This window comes from Choloepus didactylus, chromosome 17, assembly GCF_015220235.1.
Source record: "Choloepus didactylus isolate mChoDid1 chromosome 17, mChoDid1.pri, whole genome shotgun sequence".
Taxonomy (NCBI): Eukaryota; Metazoa; Chordata; class Mammalia; order Pilosa; family Megalonychidae; genus Choloepus; species Choloepus didactylus.
This window is the reverse complement of record NC_051323.1, coordinates 65,797,746-65,820,111: the sequence shown is the minus strand read 5'-3', so window position 1 is coordinate 65,820,111 and position 22,366 is coordinate 65,797,746. Positions and strand designations below refer to the sequence as shown.

Sequence of the window (22,366 nt, the reverse complement as noted above, 5' to 3'; positions counted from 1 at the left end):
CTGGGACATGCCTCCATTCCCAAGGATTTGGGTTTTTGGTGAGTGTTGGGAGTCCAGGAATCTGAATATTTAATAAACATCCCTAAACTATCTGTGGAAGAAGGGCCACGTAAGAAAATTTCCAATCCATCACAAACCAATACTTTTATTACAAAAGTGATCACATATTTGTATTTCACAGCAATGTCAAATTGCTATAAAAATTTCTAAATACTTTCAATTTCTACACCGATTTAGTTGTAGACCAATAACTAACATTCCTGGACCAGCGCTGGTCTGTTGAGTACACTTCCTGGAGGACTGGTCTAACAATCATATTCTTTGAGAAGTTCTTTTGTAAGGGACCCCCGAGTTGTCTCATTTGTAGCCAATCATTTCTGCATATTAGATAGCTAATCTAGAGTTAAGATGAACCTTTGGTAGATTCCCTAGATGTACTTGCTATCATCTTGGTCTCAAAGGACAATTATATGCATAATCTGATTTTTTTTATTCAAATTTTTTTTTTCAGAAAACATTTTTATTATTGCAGCTAAGTGTTACTTTTTAAATCAAAACATGTATTTGCTAAATATACAATATGTTAATTTTTTTGGTCACAAGATTAGGCAAAAAGTTATGGTTTCAATGTTAAATAAATCGGTGCACTCTAAGTATTTTTTTTATGTTTATATTTTAAACCCAAGTTCCCAGACAGCAGCCCCAGGCCAACCTTGTACACAGGTTTTTCTTACGATAAGCAGCCAGGCCTGCGGTGGCAACACTTGTCTTTCTGCACAGGTGCCATCTATCTGTCAATTCAGACTATCACTTTACTTTATAATAAACTCCTCATGCCAGATCGACATGGGGAATTCACATCTGTTTATGCTAAAAATGTTGATTTATTTTTTCATTTCCTCTCTCATGGCTGCCTCTAAGAATCAAGAATACAAACCATCCAATACTATGTTACTTGGTAAAGAATGGGAGAAAGTCACTTCAAGAACCTTTATGTTGAGTCATTTGGTTTGACCGCCAAAAATTAACTGCTTTCATCCCTAATAAAATGTGCTTTCCACACTGAGAGGACTTTTTGATAGGCAAATGAACACTGAGAAGTTTTTCAAAGTATTTTTCTAAACCAATTGAATGGGCAAGTAGCCAGCTGTTTAAAATTCTTAAACAGAATTCAATTAATGTTAAGTTTCTAACTTGGCCAGTTTTTACAAATGAGTCCAATATTAGAGATTCAGTTGAAGAATAAAAGTGTTAATTTTTTTTTCCAGGCAATTATAATGACTCAGGAGGCATTCAGTTGCCAAAATGCATGTTTTTAAATACTTTATAGTACAATGTAATTATCAAACCGATTAAAAAGCTTTTTGACTGGTCTTCATAAAATATCATTTTATATGACTCAGCATGACAGGCAGTATGGACACTCATATATTTGCTCCAAAACCTGGATAAACAGCAAACTTCAACCCATGTTTAGATTACCACAAATTCAGAATGAATCAGGTCTCCCTTATAGACATCCATTGTAAAGACTCTACTTCACATGCACAGATATAGTTGATGCATTTTCAGATATATTTGATGCATTTTTAGAGTCTAGTCTAGTTGAATCATTTACCCTTTAGCTTAATTGTGATTATGATAAAATTATCTTGCTTTTCATCTGGCAAAATATTTAAAGTAACATCTGAAATCATTAAGAATAGAATTTTCTCCTTGATGAAAATGTCCTTTCATCATATGGCATAGGAGCTATGAATATAAAACATAACATAAAGCAAATACCAGGAAAAATACTGGCTTAAACCAACTTTAATAAACACTTGAGCATAATTTTAATTCATATGTGAGATAATTTAGGAATTTGAGAATGACCAATAGAACATGATAACTTACTGAGTGGTTAAGGGTGAAAGGATAAGTGTATTTGATATGCTAGTCTAACAGAAATCTAGCAACTGTTTATGGTTTCTCCATAAATTCAAACATAAAATGGAGAATTATGAGATCTAAGATTTCTTAAAGAATAAAAGTGACTTTTTAAGTGACACTTCCAAAAATATTTATAATTAAAAGGTTATTGGAAATTTGAACTGATGTAATAAAATAATAATTTAACAAGCATCTAAGAAGCATCTACCATATTAAATAAAACAATCTAATGCAAGAATAATACTTGAAGGACAATTTGTAGTTAACTTATATTGTATTATTTGATTGTAACACATAAAGGATTTATTATTTACAAGAAAAAGCAAAAAGCTTTTGCTAATCAACATAATTGTAATGCATTTTATATGATCACCAATATGGATGTCAAGTAGCCTATTATTTTGTGTTAATGTTTTGAGTTTGGATGATAAATTGGAAAATGTAAATGCCAGAGAATGTGCTAGTGAAATCAGTTTTAAGACAGAAATACTCTGTTTGAAACTAAGTAAATTATTTTTTTAATTAGCAAATAATAGGTCTTATTTTTCTATTTAAAATGAAAGAGTGATAAGTTGCAGGATTTGAGGAACACATTGACCTGGTATTGAAGAAAGCAAAATCTAAGAATTTCTTCACCAAAACTCATTGTTGGAAAAACATGGTACTTCTGATATTTGCAATTCTTATAGGTAGAGAATTTTTCAAAGCTAATAATTTATTATGCTTTTTAAATAATAAAACTGAGTTAGAGTACATGTGAATGTAACTGACACAATATATTTTAATATTAAACTATATTTTAATGACACATTTACTTTAAAATTAAGATACATAATAAAGTTTTAATATCTGTAATGTATACTGCAGTTAGTCCTCCAATTTCTAAATGAAAATTTTAAAATAATGTTTTCTACTTTTGTAACATCAAATCCATATTATTATGAAGCAACTCTAAGTAACAAAATATTTTGAAGTCATTACTAAAGAGATGAACATGTACTGCCATTCATTATATATGGAAACCTAACTCGAAGTTTTACATTGTGTACCAGTTTGAATGTATCGTGTCCCCCAGAAAAAGCCATATTCTTTGATGCAATCTTGTGGGGCAGACATAATAGTGGGGATTAAGTTGGAATGTTTGGATTAGGTTGTTTGCATGGAGATGCGACCCACCCAACTGTAGATGATAACTGATGGGATATTTCCATGGAGGCGTGGCCCCACCCATTCAAGGTGGGCCTTGATCAGTGGAGCCATATAAACGTGCTGACTCAGGGAGATGGAACTGAGTGCAGCTGTGAGTGACATTTGAAGAGGAACAAGCTTCCTAGAGAGGAACGCCCTGGGAGAAAGCCATTTTGAAAGAGGAAAGAGCTGCCAGAAAGGCCCTTAGGAAGGGCTAGACTCCCGCTCTCTCAAGCCCCAAGGAAGAGGTCTCAGGCTGGGAGAGCGGAGCAGCCCACACGCATAAGAGGAGCAAGCTTGCTAGAGAGGAACGCCCTGGGAGAAAGCCATTTTGAAACCAGAACTTGGAGCAGACACCAGCCACGTGCCTTCCCAGCTAACAGAGGTTTTCTGGACGCCATTGGCCATCCTCCAGTGAAGGTACCCGATTACTGATGTGTTACCTTGGACACTTTATGGCCTTAAGACTGTAACTGTGTAGCCAAATAAACCCCCTTTTTATAAAAGCCAATCCATCTCTGGTGTTTTGCATTCCGCAGCATTAGCAAACTAGAACACATTGATTACTGATAAATATTTTTCAAAATATTTAACAATAACTGTATAAATGTTTTGACTTTTGATAAGATGGTCATTAAATGGAGAGCAGTGATTTCCCCCCTGTACCATCATCCTGATTTTATTTTATTGTATGCTAGACCCAATCTTTGTCATACCTAGACTTGCTCTGTTGTAATGAATAAGCCACCTTCATCCTGGCACCACACAAGAGCACAATAAATATTTGATGAGTAAAAGAATGAATGAAAGAATGAATGAATGAGAAGTTGTAATTTAGGTCATCTAATAGACGTACTTTTGATTTAACTGGTCTCACATATAGAAGACTGCCCACTGTCCTCCCTTCTCATCCTATGTGCACTGGTTAAGATCTTGGGTTCTGCACAGGCCAGAATCAACTAGATGTGTGACCTTCAGCAAGTTACCTAACATCTCTATACCCCAGGTTTTTCATCTGTAAACTGAATATAAAGATTGTACCTCCATTTTTGAATTGTGTGGTTTAAATTAGACAAGTAACCCAGCACAATTAATACTGAATACTACTATTGTGTTGTGCCTTATCTGAAACTTCATTAGGTCAGGTAAGACTATAGTCCCAAATAGAAGAGAACTGCTCCTTGATTAAGACATATAAAATAGAGTGAAAATATACTTTTGTTTTCTTTGATATTACAGAGGACATACAACTATATCAAATAAGTAATTTTGATTATTTGATAATATATGTCTTTCTTTAGTTGTTAAACATTTAGGTTTTTTCAAATTGTTCAATATGCTCAAACAATTGATGAGTCATTACTATAGTCAAGTAGTACTATGCACTATAGTTTATTCTATATTTGAATATTATATAGACTTTTTCTTTCTTTAAATCATTTCCTTAAGATACATTCCCAGGAGGATGAATGCCGGAGCAAAGAGTATGACATTTTAATGATTGTCGATAAGTGCTGACATGCTGCTGTTCCAGGGATTATCTAGATGAGTTTCTAATCAGCATTCATATTCATCCTTACAGTTCACAGAGAGATATGATAGTAGGTATCTGAGAAATGTATTACATGTACCATCCCCTTCTCCAGAGAAGCAATAAATGCATTCTTATACCTACTGGACTGCACATCTTTTTTTTTAAGTTAAAAAGATACAACATGGATCCAAGGCAATTTAGATGATGCATAAGGACTCACTTCTTTGGGAACAACTTTTTCACTTTATTAAGTTCCTGGATGTCAGGTAGCTTGACATCTACCCATTGGGTAGGTGCTTGTTCACATATGAGGGACTTTTCTCTCTTTCATCCTAGTTGGATACCAGGGATTTTATATTATTATTCCGTACTCTGAAGTCATTTTGATTGTACCATAGCCTGACTGACCATCAAGAATAATTTACTTGGAATCCCTTGGCATCTATTTTGCTCTCATAAAGACAGACATTTTTATAGAAGGTGAGTAAACTCATAAAGCATGGCTAGACCAGTTCACCGGGTACAAGCAAGCAGTAGGGGGATCAAGGCAAAACCAGAGTTACTAGCTTCACCACCACTGGCACATAACCTTAGCACCATCAGGCAAACGGCCCTTGTAGCTGTGGGTACAGTCTAACATAAATCACAGAGCCGGAACTCATAATACAAGACCGACAGTTTTTCTGTTATACAAACCAACACCTCAAACCTCTCATCCCCTTTAAAGGCAAGCACTACTGACAATGTTGTAAGTGATGTTTCTGGAATTCACAGATACAAGCATTATAATTTCAGGGTGTTTAATATACACCTAAGAATAATATCCTTTAAAACAAGTCATAACTTTCCTTTCCATTTTTTATTGCATTTCATACTCTAATTTTCCAATATTTCATCAAACTCAAAACATTAACACAAAATAATAAGCACTTGACATCCATATTTGTGATTGTTTAAAATGCAATATAAAATGGAAATTATAATGTTTGCCTCTATGAATTCCAGCAATGTTACTTATAATATTATCAGTAGTGCTTGCCTTTAAAGGGGGTGGGAGGGTTGAGGTGGTGGTTTGTATAATAGAAAAATTGTCAAGTCTCACATTATACGTGAGTTCATCTCTGTGATTATGTTGGACTGGATCCACAGCCATAAGGGCTTTCTGTCTGATGGTGCTCAGGTTATATGTCAACGTTGGTGCAGCTAGTAACTCTGGTTTACCTTGATCCTCCTACTGCTTGCTTGTAAGTAGTAAACTGGTCCAGACTCTTCCATTTCATTTTACTGCCTTCCTATTACATGAAGAATTTGGTCACCAGTCACAAAACCTCTGAATAGTACAAACAACACTACATTGAATGGGTTCAAGTGCATTCCCTGGGACTTAACTACCATTGGAAGAATTTCCCTAAGAAGAAACATCCTGTGTTTTCAAAATAGTCAACTTTGAAAACAAATGAAGCAGAGTCCCTCTATTTTACACGAACACATATAAGGAAAATGTATACAGCTGGTTTAGAAACTACAGGTAATTAAGTGTGGGGCTATTTTTCACATATGGATAAGCCCATCAGTAAAGAATGGATGCATACTGCTTTCACCTCCAGGGGGATCCCTAGGTCAATTAGGAAGGTAGAATACCAGGGAAACTTCCATGGTGTTCTCGGATGAGAAACATGCTCATTCATGTACCTGGGGCAAAACAGTTTACAAGCTGAAATATTCTAATCTAGCTTAGCTCTATGATGGGTTCTTTTGTGCAGTAACTGGCATTACAGGTTAGAGTGTTTGGAAATGATGAGGTGGTGAGACAGAACATCACTACTTTCAACATGACCTCAGAGCATGGAAGAGGCATTTGGAGAACACTTTTTGATAACTGAAGGAAAAAGCACTCATTGATTTTTAAAAATTCTTATGGAAGATAGATGGAGATGTGGGTAACATTATTTTAGTGATGTTTAAGAGTGTTAGCTAAATTATAAAATAGACACTGGCTCAGAATATTTCTGAGAAAGATCAAAGAGGGAGTTCAAAGGACTAAAATGGCATCAGCATATTCAGAAGGTGAACTATGCAGTGCAAGCTCTCCTGGGCTGTAAGTACTGCCAATCCTTTGTGAGATGGCTCACACTTAAATATGGCAAAGGACAATAGCAGCAAAATCAATTTAGTAATGCCAGATCATGTCTTTTATTGCACCCACCCACAGAACATAATCCAGCCATTTTTCATTCTCTGGGGATTAGCTAAATTTATAGCGCTGTCCTAGATAACTTTTGGGGATGATGGAAATGTTCCGTACTGTGCTGTCCAGTATGGTAGCCACTAGGCCCATGTGGTTACTGAGAAGTTCAAACGTGGTTAGCATGACTGAGGAACTGGAGTTTTACTCATTTAATTAATTTACACTTAAATAGCCACATGTGGTAAATAGCTACCAAACTGGACAGCACAGTGCTAGAAAATAATTGCAAATTGGGCAGCATCCTTAGGTGCTATTATTATTCCCATTTCTCATACGAAGATATTGAGGCCCAGAGGATTATGTTACTTGCCCCAGCTCAGAAAGCTAGTAAGTGGCAGAGTAGAATTCAAACTGGACCTACGTTCCCAAGGTGACATCAAACTACATATCCCCTTTTTTTGTGTAAAAGAAGTAAAGGCAAGCATCAGTCTCCCCTATTCCAAATTCTCAATAAATAGTCATGAAAGGAAGCTGGCCATATGTGGCAAGATTTCTTTCAAAAAAAAAAAAAAAAAATGGGAAAGTATTTTCCTAAAATGATAACTATTTAGGTTGAATTTTTCAAGCTACATGTAAATAAACGTATCTGACAGCCCCACCCCCTTGTGCTTTAAAGCTTTTGTTCTAATCAAATATTAGCCACATGAGTTCATGAGAAGCTAACAATATGAAAAAGACTTTATTAAATTTGTGCCACATCCTATAATGCTATTTAAGCATTATTCTATCCTGTTTATACTTTGCTGACAAACTAAATTACACTTTCTTTCTTAAATCAACCAGATCCCACTAAACCATACAAAAGGTGAAGAGTTCAGGATTTCAGAAGAGTGATTTGGAAACAAAGACTCTCAAAAGCATGACGTTAAAAGGGAAAAATAAGCAATGTTTAGGAAAATAACAAGCAGAATCATATTCTAAATTTTTTCTTGAATTTTACATAAAATATTTCATGTTATTATAACACAGACAGCCAATTCCAAAATCTGCAAGCCTCAACTCTGGAAACCTGTGTGTCCTGTATCCAAACCAAACAACTGTTATTTCCATAAAACTCTCACTTATCTATAGGGACCCACTGTATGTCCCACATAAAGTGCAGGGTGTAGTCAATTAATTGAGTGAGGGTAGAGAATGTTAACATTTTTTTCTGGACAATACAAATATCCTTTGGGCTTATATTAGAGACTTCAGTATTGCTAAGGAGATCCCAGATATTCCTTAACATTTTCCAACTCATGTAAAATCAAAGTCAGCAGGAAAAAATGGGACGATATGCAAAAACAGAGGTAAAGAAAATGGGGTAAAACCACAAACGTTGAGGAACTAAACCTGGCTGCAAAAAATATAATAACCCAAGTTTGATTATCTTGTTATATAAGGGCAATTTTAAGATTAGAGCAAGTGGACTGCCTGATTGAGAAAGCTGTACAAGATACTAGATCTAGTCTCACCAAAGTCCCAAACTACCAGTATCTTGCAGACATATCATACTATTCTGTGGTCACAAATTCAGCTCCTCAGCCTGGCATCCTATAACCAATGTGAATGGAGGGTGTGGTGGATTAAAGGTAGCCATAACTTCTTTGACATCCTCCTACTCCTCCCATCAGGAGGTGTGATATGTTTCCTTCCCTTGAATCTGGGAGACTCTGTGACTATGCTAAACAACAGAATACAGCACAAAGTGACACTAAGTAAGTTTCCAGGTGCATGCCTTAAGAGACTGAAAGCTCAATAAAGGGGGACACAGAAGATGTAAGTCAAAAAAGAAACAATGGACAAAAAGCCTGAAGTAAATCCTGCCTTATCAATAATTACACTGAATGCAAGTGGAGCCAACTATCCAATACAAAAGACACAGACTGGCAGAATGGATAAAATAGCATGATCCAATAATATGTTGTTTACAAGAGATTTACATTAGACTCAAAGACACAAATAGGTGGAAAGTGAAAGGATGGAAAAAAGTATTCCACACAAGTAGTAACTAAAAGAGAGCTAAGATAGCTATACTAATATCACATAAAATAGATTTTAAGACAACAAGTACTACAAAGACAAAGAAGGGCAATATATGTTAATAAAAGGGTCATTACAAAGACAAAGATAGACAGTATATATTAGCAAAAGTTTCAGTCACCAAGAAGATATGATGTCCAACATTTACGCACCTAACCACAGGACCCCAAAATATATGAGGCAAACACTGACAAAACTGAAGGGAGAAATAGACATCTCTACATAATAGTTTGAGACTTCAATATACTACTTGCAACAATGGATAAAACATCTAGACAGCAGAGCAATAAGGAAATGGAGAATTTGGACAAAATTATAAATGAACTAGACCTAACAGACAAATACAGAACATTGCACCTCAAAAAACAGAATATACATTCTTATGAAGTGCACGTGTATCATTCTCCACAATGAACCACACATATTAAGTCACAAACAAGTCCCAATAAATTTTAAAAGACTGAAATTATACAAACTCTCTTCTCTGGTCACAATGGAATGAAGCTAGAAATCAGTAGCAGACGGAGAAATGGAAAATCCACGAATATATGGAAATTAAGCAACACTCTATTAAACCATCTAGTGGGTCAAAGAAGAAATCACAAGGGATCAGGAAATATCTTGAGGTGAATGAAAATGAAAACACAATATACCAAAACTTCTGGGATGCAGTGAAGGCAGTGCTCATAGGGAAATTTATGCCTCTAAATGCCTACATCAAAAAAGAATAAAGATCTCAAATCAGAGAACTAACCTCACATTGGGAGGAACTAGAAAAGGATAAGCAAACTAAATCCAAAGTGAACAGAAGGAAGGAAATAACAAAGATTAGAGTGTAGGCAAATGCAACACAGAATCAGAAACAAAAGAGAAAACCAGTGAAAACAAAAGTTGGTTCTTTGAAAAAACTGATACAATCTATAATCTTTAGCTAAACTAAGAAAGAGACAATGAAATTAACTAAAATCAGAGAGAACGGAGACATTACTACCAACCCCGCAAAAATCAGAATGATTATGAGGAATCTATGAAAATTGTATGCCAATATTTTAGTTAATCTAAACAAAATGAACAAATTCCTAGAAGCACACACAAACAACCTTCACTGACCCAAGAAGAAATCAAAGGGGAGTGACGTCATCAACATGACAACGTAAACAGCTAATGAAAATATCTCTCCAGGGATTCAACAAGAAAAAAGCCAATTCTGAATTGTTTGAAATTCTGGAGGAGAATATAGACTGGAGAACAACCCTGCAAATGGCGAACTGAAGAAAGAGAAGAAATATCAAGTAGGAATCTTCTGTCCCAGACTAGCCAGTCCTCTCCCCGCCCCCTTACCCGGTCTCAGTATGGGAAAGGCACAGAATCAGCAGACGGGACCCCTCTCACCAAGGACACAGATTATGAAATCTCTCACAGCTGTGAGACATACCCCCATTGTTTGAAGACAATGGAAGGACATTTCAAGGCCCTGGTCAGTGAGAGACAAAGAGACTGAGCAAATGTGGACAGAGACTGTGTTTCTAGCCCTGGGTCTGAAAGCCCTTCACCCACCCTTGAGGGAAGCAGCAGCTGGTGGCCGTTTCCTTGCCTGGGGGATGGCTGGAGTACTGGGTCAGCTGAGGAACCCTAGATCAAGCCGGATTTTGGCAGGCAGAGTGAGGGCATAGAAATCCCACAGTTTTAGCTCACCCACAAAGACATAGCCTGTGCTCAGAGGAAAAGCAGCTTCTGAGGACGAGTAAGTTACCAACACCATCTGCTGGACAGTCCAGAAGGTGCAAGAGAATTGAAACACTTTCAAAAAGTTTGCTCCAGACCCTTTCTTAGGCCCTGTACAGAATCCTGGCCCTGTTTTGGCTGAGTAATACAGAAGACCCAACTGTTAAAGCAGGGTTCCAAAACAAACCCAGGTCTTGCTGGCTGGCAGAAAGCAGAGCACCACTGGAAGCCAGCAGATTTGTATTAGCACACACAGTGAACTTGCTGGGGTGCCCAGTGCCTACCTCCCATGTTTTGGGAGGAAGACTGGGGGCAGAACCAATCTGACAACTGGCCAACAAGAAAAACAAAGAACAGATGATGATCAAAGACAACCAACAAGAAAACCCTAGGCAAAAGAGAGACAATAATTGCAGGATAAACTAATTAAGAAAATCAGATGCCTAGACAGCAAAAAATCATGAGCCATTCCAGGAAACATGAAGATATGGCTCAAAAGAATAAACTAACACCTCAACCAAGATTCAGGAGTTAAAACAATTAATTAAAGCTGTTCAAACAAATCTTCTACATCAAATCAATGAGTTGAAAGAAAATGTGACAAAAGAGATGAAGGATATAAGGAAGAATTTGCAAGCTTGAAAAAATAATGGCAAAACTTATGGGAATGAAAGACAGAAAAGAAGGATGAAAAACACAATGGAGACATACAACAGCAGACCTGGAGAGGCAGAATGAGATGTACAACTTAGTGAAAACTAGAGTGGTCAATGATTGTGGTTAAATGTACAAACCTAAGAATGTTTTTACATGAGGGAGAACAAACGAATGTCAACTTTGCAAAGTGTTGGAAATGGGAGGGTATTGAGGAAAAATACAATCAAAATGCAAACTAGAGTTATAGTTAACAATAACATTGTAATATGCTTCCATTAATTGTAACAAAGGCAACATACCAAAACTAAATGTCTATAAGACAGAGATACAAGGGAGGGGTATGGGATTCTTGGTGTTTTCATTGTTGTCTGACCTTTTTACTGTATTTTATTTTATTTTGATTTTATTTTCTCTTTTCTTTTTCTTTTTAGTTGTCTTTTTTTAAACCTCATTTTTATTGAGATATATTCACATACCATGCAGTCATACAAAGTGTACCTTCAGTTGTTCACAGTACCAGTGTATAGCTGTGCATTCATCACCAAATTAATTTTTGACATTTTCATTCCCACACACACAAAAATAATAAGAATAAAAATTAAAGTGAAAAAGAACAATTAAAGTAAAAAAGAACACTGGGTGCCTTTTTTTTCTGCCCCCATTTTTCTACTCATCCATCCATACACTGGACAAAGGGGAGTGTGATCCATATGAGTTTCCCAATCACATTGTCCCCGCTCATAAGCTATATTTTTATACAATAGTCTTCAAGATTCATGGGTTCTGGGTTGTAGTTTGATAGTTTCAGGTATTTACTGCTAGCTATTCCAATACATCAGAACCTAAAAAGGGTTGTCTATATTGTGCATGAGAGTGCCCACCAGAGTGACCTCTCGGCTCCTTTTGGAATCTCTCAGCCACCGAAATTTATTTCATTTCCTTTCACATCCCCCTTTTGGTCAAGAAGATGTTCTCCATCCCACGATGCCAGGTCTAGATTCCTCCCCAGGAGTCATATTCCACGCCGCCAGGGAGATTCACTCCCCTGGGTGTCAGATCCCACGTAGTGGGGAGGGCAGTGATTTCCCCTGCCAAGTTGGCTTAGCTAGAGAGAGGGGGCCACATCTGAGCAACAAAGAGGCATTCGGGAGGAGGCTCTTAGGCACAATTATAGGCAGGCCTTGCCTCTCCTTTGCAGCAACAGTCTTGCCAAGGGCAAGTCCCGTGGTAGAGGGCTCAGCCCATCAAACCACCAGTCCCCTATGTCTGTGAGCACATCAGCAACTATCGAGCTGGGGGAGCCCAACACCCCTGAATTCTCCACCAGCTCCTCAAGAAGGCTCTGCATATTTTTTTTCATTGTTTTTTTTTAATTAACTCTTTTTTTAAAAATTAACTATATCAAAAAAAATTTTTAAAATATACAGTAAAAAAACATTTCAAACAAACAACATAACAAGGGAGTTCTCTTCTTCCTCTTTCTTTGTGGAAGAAATGGAAATGTCCTCATATAGATAGTGGTGGTGAATGCATAACTATGCGATTATACAGGGAACCTTTGATTATTTACTTAGGAGGGAATGTACAGTGTGTGAATAAAACTGTTTAAAAAAAAAAAACAGAAGTATACAAGTGCTGGAGAAAATGTGGAGAGAGGGATGTACCTAATCACTGTTGGTGGGGAAACTGAATAATGCAGCCCATCTGGAGGGCAGTGTGGTAGTTCCACAGGAAACTGAGTATGGGGTTGCCATATGGTCCTGCAATCCTGTTACTGGGTATATACTTGGAAGAACTGAGAACAGGAACATGAGTGGACGTCTGCATAGTGGTGTTTTTGGTGACCATATTCATGATTTGCAGTGGATGGAGGTGGCCTAAGGGTACATCGACTGATGAATAGAATGATGAACAGTGGTGTATGCATACAATGGAATATTGAACAGCTACAAGAAGGAATGAAGTTGGGAGGTAAGCAACTACATGAATGGACCTTGATGACAGTATGTTGAGTGAAATAAACCAGAAATGAAAAGACAAACATTATAACGCCTCACTAACATGGACTAACTATAATATGTAAACTCTGAGAACTGAATCTGAGAGCATAGGTTATCAGAGGAAGACTTATGGTAAAGGTTCCTAGATTGTAAGCTCTTACAGCAGTTAAATCCATTCTTGAAAAAGAAGAAGAAATCAAAGATCTCAACAGACCAAAACCAAATAAAGAATCAGTACTCAAAAGCCTCCCAACAAAGGAAAACTTAGATCCATATGGCTTCACTGGTGAATTTTACCAAACATTCAAAGAAGAATTCACGCCAATACTGCTGAAACTCTTCCAAACAACTGAAGAGGAGGGAGTACTTCCCAACTCATTCTATGAGACCAGCATCACGCTAAACCCAAAATCTGATAAAATATCACAAGAAAAGGAAATTACAGACCAGTGTCCCTCATGGATACAGATGCAAAATCCCTCAACAAAATACTAGCAAACTAAATCCAAAAGCACTTTAAAATAACCATATACCATGATCAAGCAGGATTTATCCCAGGAATGCAAGAGTGGTCTGACATAAGGAAATCAATTAATGTCATAAACCTCATTAAAAGCATTGAAAGGCTAAACAACATAATCATCTCAACTGATGCAGAAAACTCATTTGACAAAAACTAGTACTCTTTCTTGATAAAAAAACACTTAGAAAACTAGGAATAGAGGGAAACATCCTTAACATGATAAAGGACATATATGAAAACCCACAGCTAACATCATACTCAATAAAGAACAAAGCTCTTCCCCTAGGATCATGCACAGGACAAGGATGCCCACTGTCACCACTGTTATTCAACATCATACTAGAAGTTCTAGCGAGAGCAATTAGGCCAGAAAGAGAAAGAAAAGACATCCAAATTGGTAAGGAAGTAAAACTTGTCCTATTCCCAGATGGCACAATCCTATATACAGGAAATTGTGAAAAAATCCACAACAAAGCTTCAAGAGCAATCCCAAATAAATTCTAACAGTCTTCTTTGAAGTAATGGAAAAGTCAATCATCAAATTCACGTGAAAGGGTAAGGGGCCCGAACAGCCAAAACTATTTTGAAAAGAAAAACAAAGTTGGAGGACTCACACTTTCTGATTCTAAAACTTACTACAAAGCTACAGTAATCAGAACAGCGTGGTACTGGCACAAGGACAAACCAATGGAAGAAAATTGAGAGTTCAGAAATAGACCCTCATATCTATGGCCAACTGACTTTTGACAAGGATGCCAAGTCCACTCAGTGGGGAAATAATAGTCTGTTCAACAAATGGTGCTAGGAAAACTGGATAGCCATATGCAAAAGAATGAAGGTGGACCCCAACCTCGAACCATATACAAAAATGAACTTGAAATGGATCAAAGATCTAAATATAAGAAGCAAAACAATAAATCTCCTAGAAGAAAACATAGGGAAGCATCTTGAGGACCTGGTTTTAGACAATGACTTCTTACACTTTACACCAAAAGAACAAGCAACAAAAGAAAACCAGATGGGACTTCCTCAAAATTTAAAACTTTGGTGCATCAAAGGATTTTATCAAGAAAGGAAAAGGACAACCTACAGAATGGGAGAAAATATTTAGAAACCATAAATTTGATAGTGATTTAATATCCAGAAAATATAAAGAAATCCTACAACTCAACAACAAAGATAAACAATCCAATTAAAAAATGGGGAAGACCTGCATTTTTCCAAAGAAGATACGCAAATGGCCAATATACACATGAAAGGATGCTTAATGCCATTAGCCATCGGGAAATGCAAATCAAAATCACAGTAAGATTTCACATCCACTAGAATGACTACTATTAAGAAAATGGAAACTGACATGTTGGAAAGGACGCAGAGAAATAGGAACTCCTGTATGATGTTGGTGGGAAAGTATAGACGCTGTGGAAAACAGTTTGGTGATTCCTCAGAAAGTTAAGCATAGAATTGCAACATGACCCAGCAATCTCACTTCTTGGTATATACCCCAAAGAATTGAAAGCATGGACTTGAACAGGTATTTTCACAATGATGTTCATAGTGGCATTATTCACAATTGTCTAAAGGTGGAAATGACCCAAGTGCCCATCAACAGATGAATGGATAAAGAAAATGCAGTATGTAGATACAGTGGAATGTTATTTGGCTGTAAAAAGGAGTGAAATTCTGATGCATGCTACAACATGGGTGAACCCAAAGACATCATGTTGAGTGAAATAAGCCCGACACAAAAGGAAAGTGTTAGCAATGGATGATGGTGATGGAGAGTAACTTTGAGAATGTAATCACATGACCGAATTCTATATGTGAAAATGGATAAAGCAGGCAATTTTAGGTTGTGTATAAGTTACCAGAAAGGAAAAACAAGCATAGAATGTACATGGGCTATGAAAACTGTGTGAGAGAGAGGGGTACACGGAACCCTGTCCTTTCTGCATAATTTTTCAACTGCTGTAGTTGAAATAAATTTAAAAAATAAACCTGGCAGCTTCTATGTGCCTGTCTTTGGGAACACTCTGCCTGGGAGCCTGGAGCTGTCATTTAAGAAGTCCAGTTGCCTTGAGACCACCATGCACATGGTCAGCAGAGCCAGCTGAGCCTGGCCTTCCAGCCACCCCGCCAAGGGGCCAGACAACGTGTGTGAAGCCACCCCATGGAGCAGCTGACCACCAAGTCACCTCTGCTGATGCCATGGGGAACAGAAGACTCACCCGCCAAGCCCGCCCTGACCACAAAATCATGAGAAAATAAAACGGTTCTTGCTTTACACCTATAATATTGGGGTTGTTTATGATGCAGTAATGGATAACTGGAATGAAGTGTTTTTCTTTTCGTTAGTTATGTATTTTCTCTCCAAAATGGTTTGTTAACTTCCTTTACTACTAATGTGTGTATTTAGATAAAAGTGTGTGTGTATGTATATGTGTATATATATACAAATGTGTGTGCATATATAAAATGTATATATTAATGTGTGTGTGTATATATACACATATTAAATATTAGGGATAACCCTGCCCACCCACCCAGTCATTCCAGTTTTTAATATATACCTACCAATGAAACCAGAAGAAGGTGGGTTGGGCTGAATCTTCTCTTTAGTGTTCTCCTGGATAATGTCCCAAAGCTGCCATATAAATTTAGGATGAAGAATGTAAAATGGCTGATCTGGGTTTCTCTGACGATGCTGAACATATGGCGTAAACAGGTTGTAATCTGGCTTCTTGTACCACTAAGAGAAAAAAAGAATCAACACAATCAATTACAGGGGATTACACAGTAAAAGGAAAACAGGGCAGCACCCAGGCAGGAGGATTTAGAGGCCGAGGGCTCAGGCATGGCTGAAGGGAGATGGGGAAGAAGATGTCCCAATCACTTATGGAGGAAAGAGCCCAAAGAGAGACCTGGGGTCTAGCTCTAGCTGGGAATAATGCTTTAGTCTTTAGTAAAAGGAGGAAAGTGGGCCAGGATCAGGGGTTGGCAGACTTTTTCTGCAAAGGTCCAAATATTGTTTAAATTTTGTGAGCCATATGGTATCTCTTGCAGCTATTCAGTTCTGCCTTTGTAGCATGTGTGCAGCCTAAACAATATGCAATCAATGGGCATGGCTGTGTTCCAATTAAACTTCATTTACAAGAATAGGTGACAGCCAGATTTGGCCCATGGCTGTAGTTTACTGATCCCTGTACCCGATCAGTGTGTTTAAAAAATAAGTTTTTCAAATCTCATCTATAATGACAGAAAGATCAGTAGATGCCTGGGTCTGGGGTTGGGTCTGGGAGACTAACTAGAAGAGGACATGAGGGAACTTTTTGCGGGAATGGAAATATTCTATATCTTAATTGTGTTGGTGGATACACAAGTGTATAAATTCGTCAATACTCATCAAAATGTACACTTTCATTTATTGTACATAAATTATAGCACCATAAGTTTGATTTAAAAAGAAAAGTTTTCAGCGGAGTCCACAGAGGAATGGGTGATGCTTGGCCCATTGCCATTGCCATGCTCCCTTCAATCAGACGTGCTGGGTTGTATGTAAGACCCCCAGTAATACTCCATTGATGAAAAGCTCTGTGGCTTTAATCATTTTGAAAATGACTGGGCCGCTTTTTTTAATGTAATTTTATTGAGATAATTCACACACCATACAATCCATCTAAAGTTCACAATCAGTGGTTCACAATATCATTCCATAGTTGTGCATTCATCACCATGATCATTTTTAGAACATTTGCATTACTCCAGAAAAAGAAATAAAAGGAAACGAAAAAAGCCCACATATCCCATACCCCTTAACTACCCCCCCCACCCCCACCCCCCACTGACCACTAGTATTGCACTCTACTCAATTCTAAGACTTCTAGATGTAGGTGAGCTTATCTTTAAGGAATTATGCCCCCAGGCCATGAGGCCAGGGGAGGGAAGTGAAGGGAATATGGGGTCAGGTATGGAACTGCTCCTTTTATCCCTGCTCCTTCCAGACCCTCACAGAGCAGTATCAAGCACAGGCCCCCTTGCCACTTGGATTTCAGCAGCATCACTGTGCCCAGGGCTCGGATGCTTGCAACAGAGGAAGAAACAAGGCCAAACAGCTAGAAGCTCTCTGCCAGTTCACAAAAACCAAGAGAGCTGTCAGAGTTTGGAACCAGAAAACCTCAGACTGAGAAGGAAGTTAAAAAGTACAAACACGCATTTGATGCTTGGTTCTCAGTAGAGGGCACATACCAAAATCATCTAGAGACCTTTCTCAAAAAATACACTGAGGCCATATTCCACATTTCTGGAAACAGGGTACAGACAGATCTATTTTGAAAAGATCTTGCCAGATGATTCTGATGTGCATCCCTGGTTAAGACGCAGTTAGCAATCATGCAGTCATGCTGGGTGAATGTCCTGCCCCAGTCTCAAGGTGAAGAGTGACCCGAGGGAACCATTCTACCTTGGGCAGGTCAGAAAGTTATCCCTGAATGTGGAGAAAAATCTGTCAGCCCACATTCACCTCATGAAGTATGCACTCTCTTGCCATAGCAGAACAAGTCAAAAGACACTCATTTATACAACTGATGGTACATTTTACTGGACTAAATAAATATCATCCAACTTTCCCACACTTTAAAAAACAAGTAGTGCCCTGGCTTTTCTTGAAAGCTTTAACCAAAAGAAGCTAGCTGCTCGTTCTCCTACATCTAGGCAACTATTTACCAGAATATCATTAATGTAATTTGCATGTATTTTGAAAGCTGAAAATAACCTTGTTTAAGCTGTATCACGTAAGATTAAAAGGGCTTGGAGGTTTGAGCCAAAGAGAGGCATAGTCAAGAAAATCCTGCACTGGGTTCCATTTAAATATTAATTAGCTGTTGATTCACAAAGTTTAGATTTTCTTCTCAAGTACTTCCAATTTATTTCAAAAGGTCTAGTAACTACTTGGAAGGTGATGACATAACCCCAACACATAAAAAAAATTCTGAGTTTAATTAACTAGTAGCTAGGAATTTCTGAACATTTATACATTCTACATTTGTTCTATTTGTTGTTGTTGTTAATTTTTAAAAGTCCTCCAGACTTTAGCATTAGATGGATTATGCTCACCAAGTACGCTTTTGTAACTGGGTAGTGCCGTGATGTTAGACATTTAATTAGCACCCTTGATCAGTTTCTTTCTATCTCCCAAAGCTTAATCCTTGACTTGCTTCAAGTATTAATCAGACAAAGGCACTGTCTGACCATGGGGATAGTGGCACTGAAGAAAATACTTACCAGGTTAAGATTGGCCGAATAAGGAGCAGGGTCCCAGGCCACCAAAATGACATCTTTATACAATGAACTGTCAATGAAGTGATGGTTAGGGTTGGTCAGAATCTGCAAATACATAGAAAACCAATTTCAAAGCCAGTGTTTGGTTCTTCAAATTTATATATTTTTAAAAAAGTTGACAATTAAAAAGAGGACTCAGAGCAAGAGGCAATGTTTCTCAGACTTCTATTTTCCTCTGGTTCAGTAGAGAGACAGGCTTTGCAAATGGCAGTACCTTCCAAAGAATGTTCGGGGAAATGAGGTTTTTAAAAGAAACCCTCAGTCCTTAAAGTTTTCACCAGCACTTTACCTATATCTAGCGATATCGAATCAGCTCCTGAGAGATGTAATTTCCTAGCTAATTCAAAACCCCCAACCTCTTCCTCTATAATTGCCTTGACAGGTAATTTGGAGAGAGGCAGGCGTGGATAAATTGGGTTATTAAGGTGCCTCCAGAGTGCCAATCTCCAGACAAACGGGACATAAAAAGAGTCAATGTACTTGAAACGGCCCCAGAGGATGACAGTCCTCTCTCGATGGCTCTCTCCGGTTCTGGACAAGTTCTTCAATCTCTCCTGCCAATCATCTTTTTTTCTCCCACTTACAGTTTTGGAAAAAAATAACATACTGTTTTCCGCAGTTTTAAGACGCACTATTTTTTTTCTTCATATTTTAATGTTACTGAAAGTAGGATGTATCTTACAGGTGATGTACATTTTAATTTGGTGGGGTTTATCTCCTTTCTCAAAAGCTATTATTAAATGAATGGTGGATCTTACAATCAATGACATCTGTGGAAATACAGTAATTGTTTCTTAACTTGCTGCAGGTGGCTTGGCTCAGTGAACTATGCAAAAAGCTAATCTTTGGTTCTGCAAGCAACTCGTAATAAATCATTCATCACTTCATTTTCTTTCTATGTGTTTTCCAAACACTAGAACTTGTGGTTTTTTATGAGAATAATTTTCCTATAAATTTTGAAGACATTCTCAGAACCTGAAGAAAAGAGGGATTTTCATTTTTAAAATTTTCAAATAACAGACTACAGTTCAAAACTCCCCTACCAACCCTCAGATTTCAATGAATCAATTCCTAACAGAGTATCTACTAGTCTTAGAAAATATCCAGTAACTAAAGTACACATGTCAACTTTAATAGTTTAAATCACTACACACTTCTGTGGGTACTCAATAAACTCTGTGGAAGACTGGGAAATGTTTAGAAGTGTATCACAAACTTTATACCAAATAGGGCTCTAAAACGATTGTTCCTATTTTCATTAAAAACTCAGTGACTGCAGAACTATTTTTTCATAACTTGTAATCAAGAGAATACTCAAGAACATCTTTCTTTCATTTTGTTTTGTTTTGTTTTCCAAGAGTTGGACGAATTTTCCAGAATTTATCTTTAGGTGTCACTGAGCAGGAGCCGTGGGGTGGTGGTGCCTGCAGACAGCCTGGACATGGATCTGGCTTGTCCATGTACATTGGAGGACCATGGGCAAGCACTCAATCGCTCTAGCCAGGCGTCCTCTTCATAAGATGGAAGTAATAACCATTTAGGATTATTGGGAGGCCCAAGTGAGATGCTGCATGTGAGGCTGAACAGGACACCAAAACAAAGGAAAAATTTAATACATGTTGGATAACTCATTTTTTTAAACAATGTATTTTAGAATACTTGCAAACTTACAGGGCAGTTACAAAAATAACACACACCCCATAAAGAGAACTTCAACATACCCTACCCCCAAGACACCCAGATCCACCAATTTTAACATTTTACCACATTTGCCATATCCCTCTATCTATCCATTGGTCTGTTTGCCAATCCATTTCCTTCCTCCTTTCCTTCCTTCCTTCCATTCATTCTAGGAACATATATACAACATAAATCTTCCATCTCAACCACTCCCAAGCTTTCCATTCAGAAGTATTAATCACACTCATGATACTGAGGTACCCTCACTACCTTCCATTACGAAAACTTCCCCATCTCCCAAGCAGAAACCCAATACCCATTATTTAACTCTCATTCCCCCGCCTTCCACCCCTGGCAGCCTATACTCCAATTTCTGTTTTGAGCTTGAATATTCTCTGATGTTTTCTTGTAGTTACCATGGGACTTCAGTTTAACATCCTAAGTCAATAACAAGTGTTTACTTTAGTACCAACTAACTTCAATAGTACACACAAACTATGCTCCTACACCCCTCTGTCCCCAAACCTTTATGTAGTTTTTGTCACAAATTACATGTTTATACGTTGTGAGTCTAAAACCACTGATTTATCATTACATTTTATGCATTTGCCTTTTAGATCCTGTAGGAAATAAAAAGTGGAGTTACAAACAGAAAATATAGTGGTATCGGCATTTAGATTTACCCTTCATTACCTCTACTGGAAATTTTTATTTCTTCATACAGCTTCGATCTATTGTGTATTGTTCCTTTCCTTTTAAGCTGCAGAACTCTCTTTAGCATCTCCTGTAGGGCCAGTCTAGTGGTGACAGACTCCCTCCGTATTGGTTTATCTGGGAAAGTCTTAATCTCTCATTCATATTTGAAAGAAAAATTTGCCAGACATAGAATTTTTATAATTTTTGCCTACTTTTTTCTTTCAGCACTCTAAATATGTCATCCCACTGCCTTCTTGCCTCCCTAGTTTCTAATGAGAAATCAGCACTTAATCTTACTGAGGCTCCCTTGTATGTGACACCTTGCTTCTCTCTTGTGGCTTTCAGAATTCTCTCTTCATCTTTGGCGTTTGATAGTTTGATTATAAAATGGCGCAGTGCGGGTCTACGTGGGTTTACACTGGAGCTTGATAAGCATCTTGGATCTATAAAATCGTATCTTTCATTAAATTTGGGAAGTTTTCAGAAATGATTTCTTTGAATTACTCTCTCTGCCCCTTTCTCTCTTTTCCCCCTGGGCCTCCCACATGCATATATTGGTGTGCTTGCCGGTGTCCCACAGGTTGCTCAGGTTCTATTCACTTTTCTGCGTTTTAGTTCTCTCTGCCCCTCAAACTGGATGATTTCAATAGTCTCATCTTCAAGTTCACTGATTCTTTCTTCTGTCAGTTTCAATCTCCTATTGAACCCCTCGAGGAAATTTTTTATTTTTGTGATCTTCAGCTCTATTTGGTTCCTCTTCATAATTTTCAGCTGTCTACTGATATTCTCTTTGTGTTCAACTATCTTTTCCTGATATTCTTTAG

General features: G+C 37.6%; 1 protein-coding gene across 5 annotated transcripts in view; it reads right to left on the bottom strand.

Moving 5' to 3' along the window:
* ST6GAL2 (ST6 beta-galactoside alpha-2,6-sialyltransferase 2) overlaps positions 1 to 22,366 on the bottom strand; it is a 79,512-nt gene that overhangs the window by 2,360 nt on the left and 54,786 nt on the right. For all 5 annotated transcript variants that reach the window (XM_037807292.1, XM_037807295.1, XM_037807294.1 and 2 more), the window contains exons 4-5: positions 19,110 to 19,211; positions 16,404 to 16,578 (exon numbers count right to left, since the gene is read on the bottom strand). In XM_037807292.1, coding sequence (XP_037663220.1) covers positions 16,404 to 16,578; positions 19,110 to 19,211 — 277 coding nt within the window. The remainder of the gene's footprint in view (positions 1 to 16,403; positions 16,579 to 19,109; positions 19,212 to 22,366) is intronic.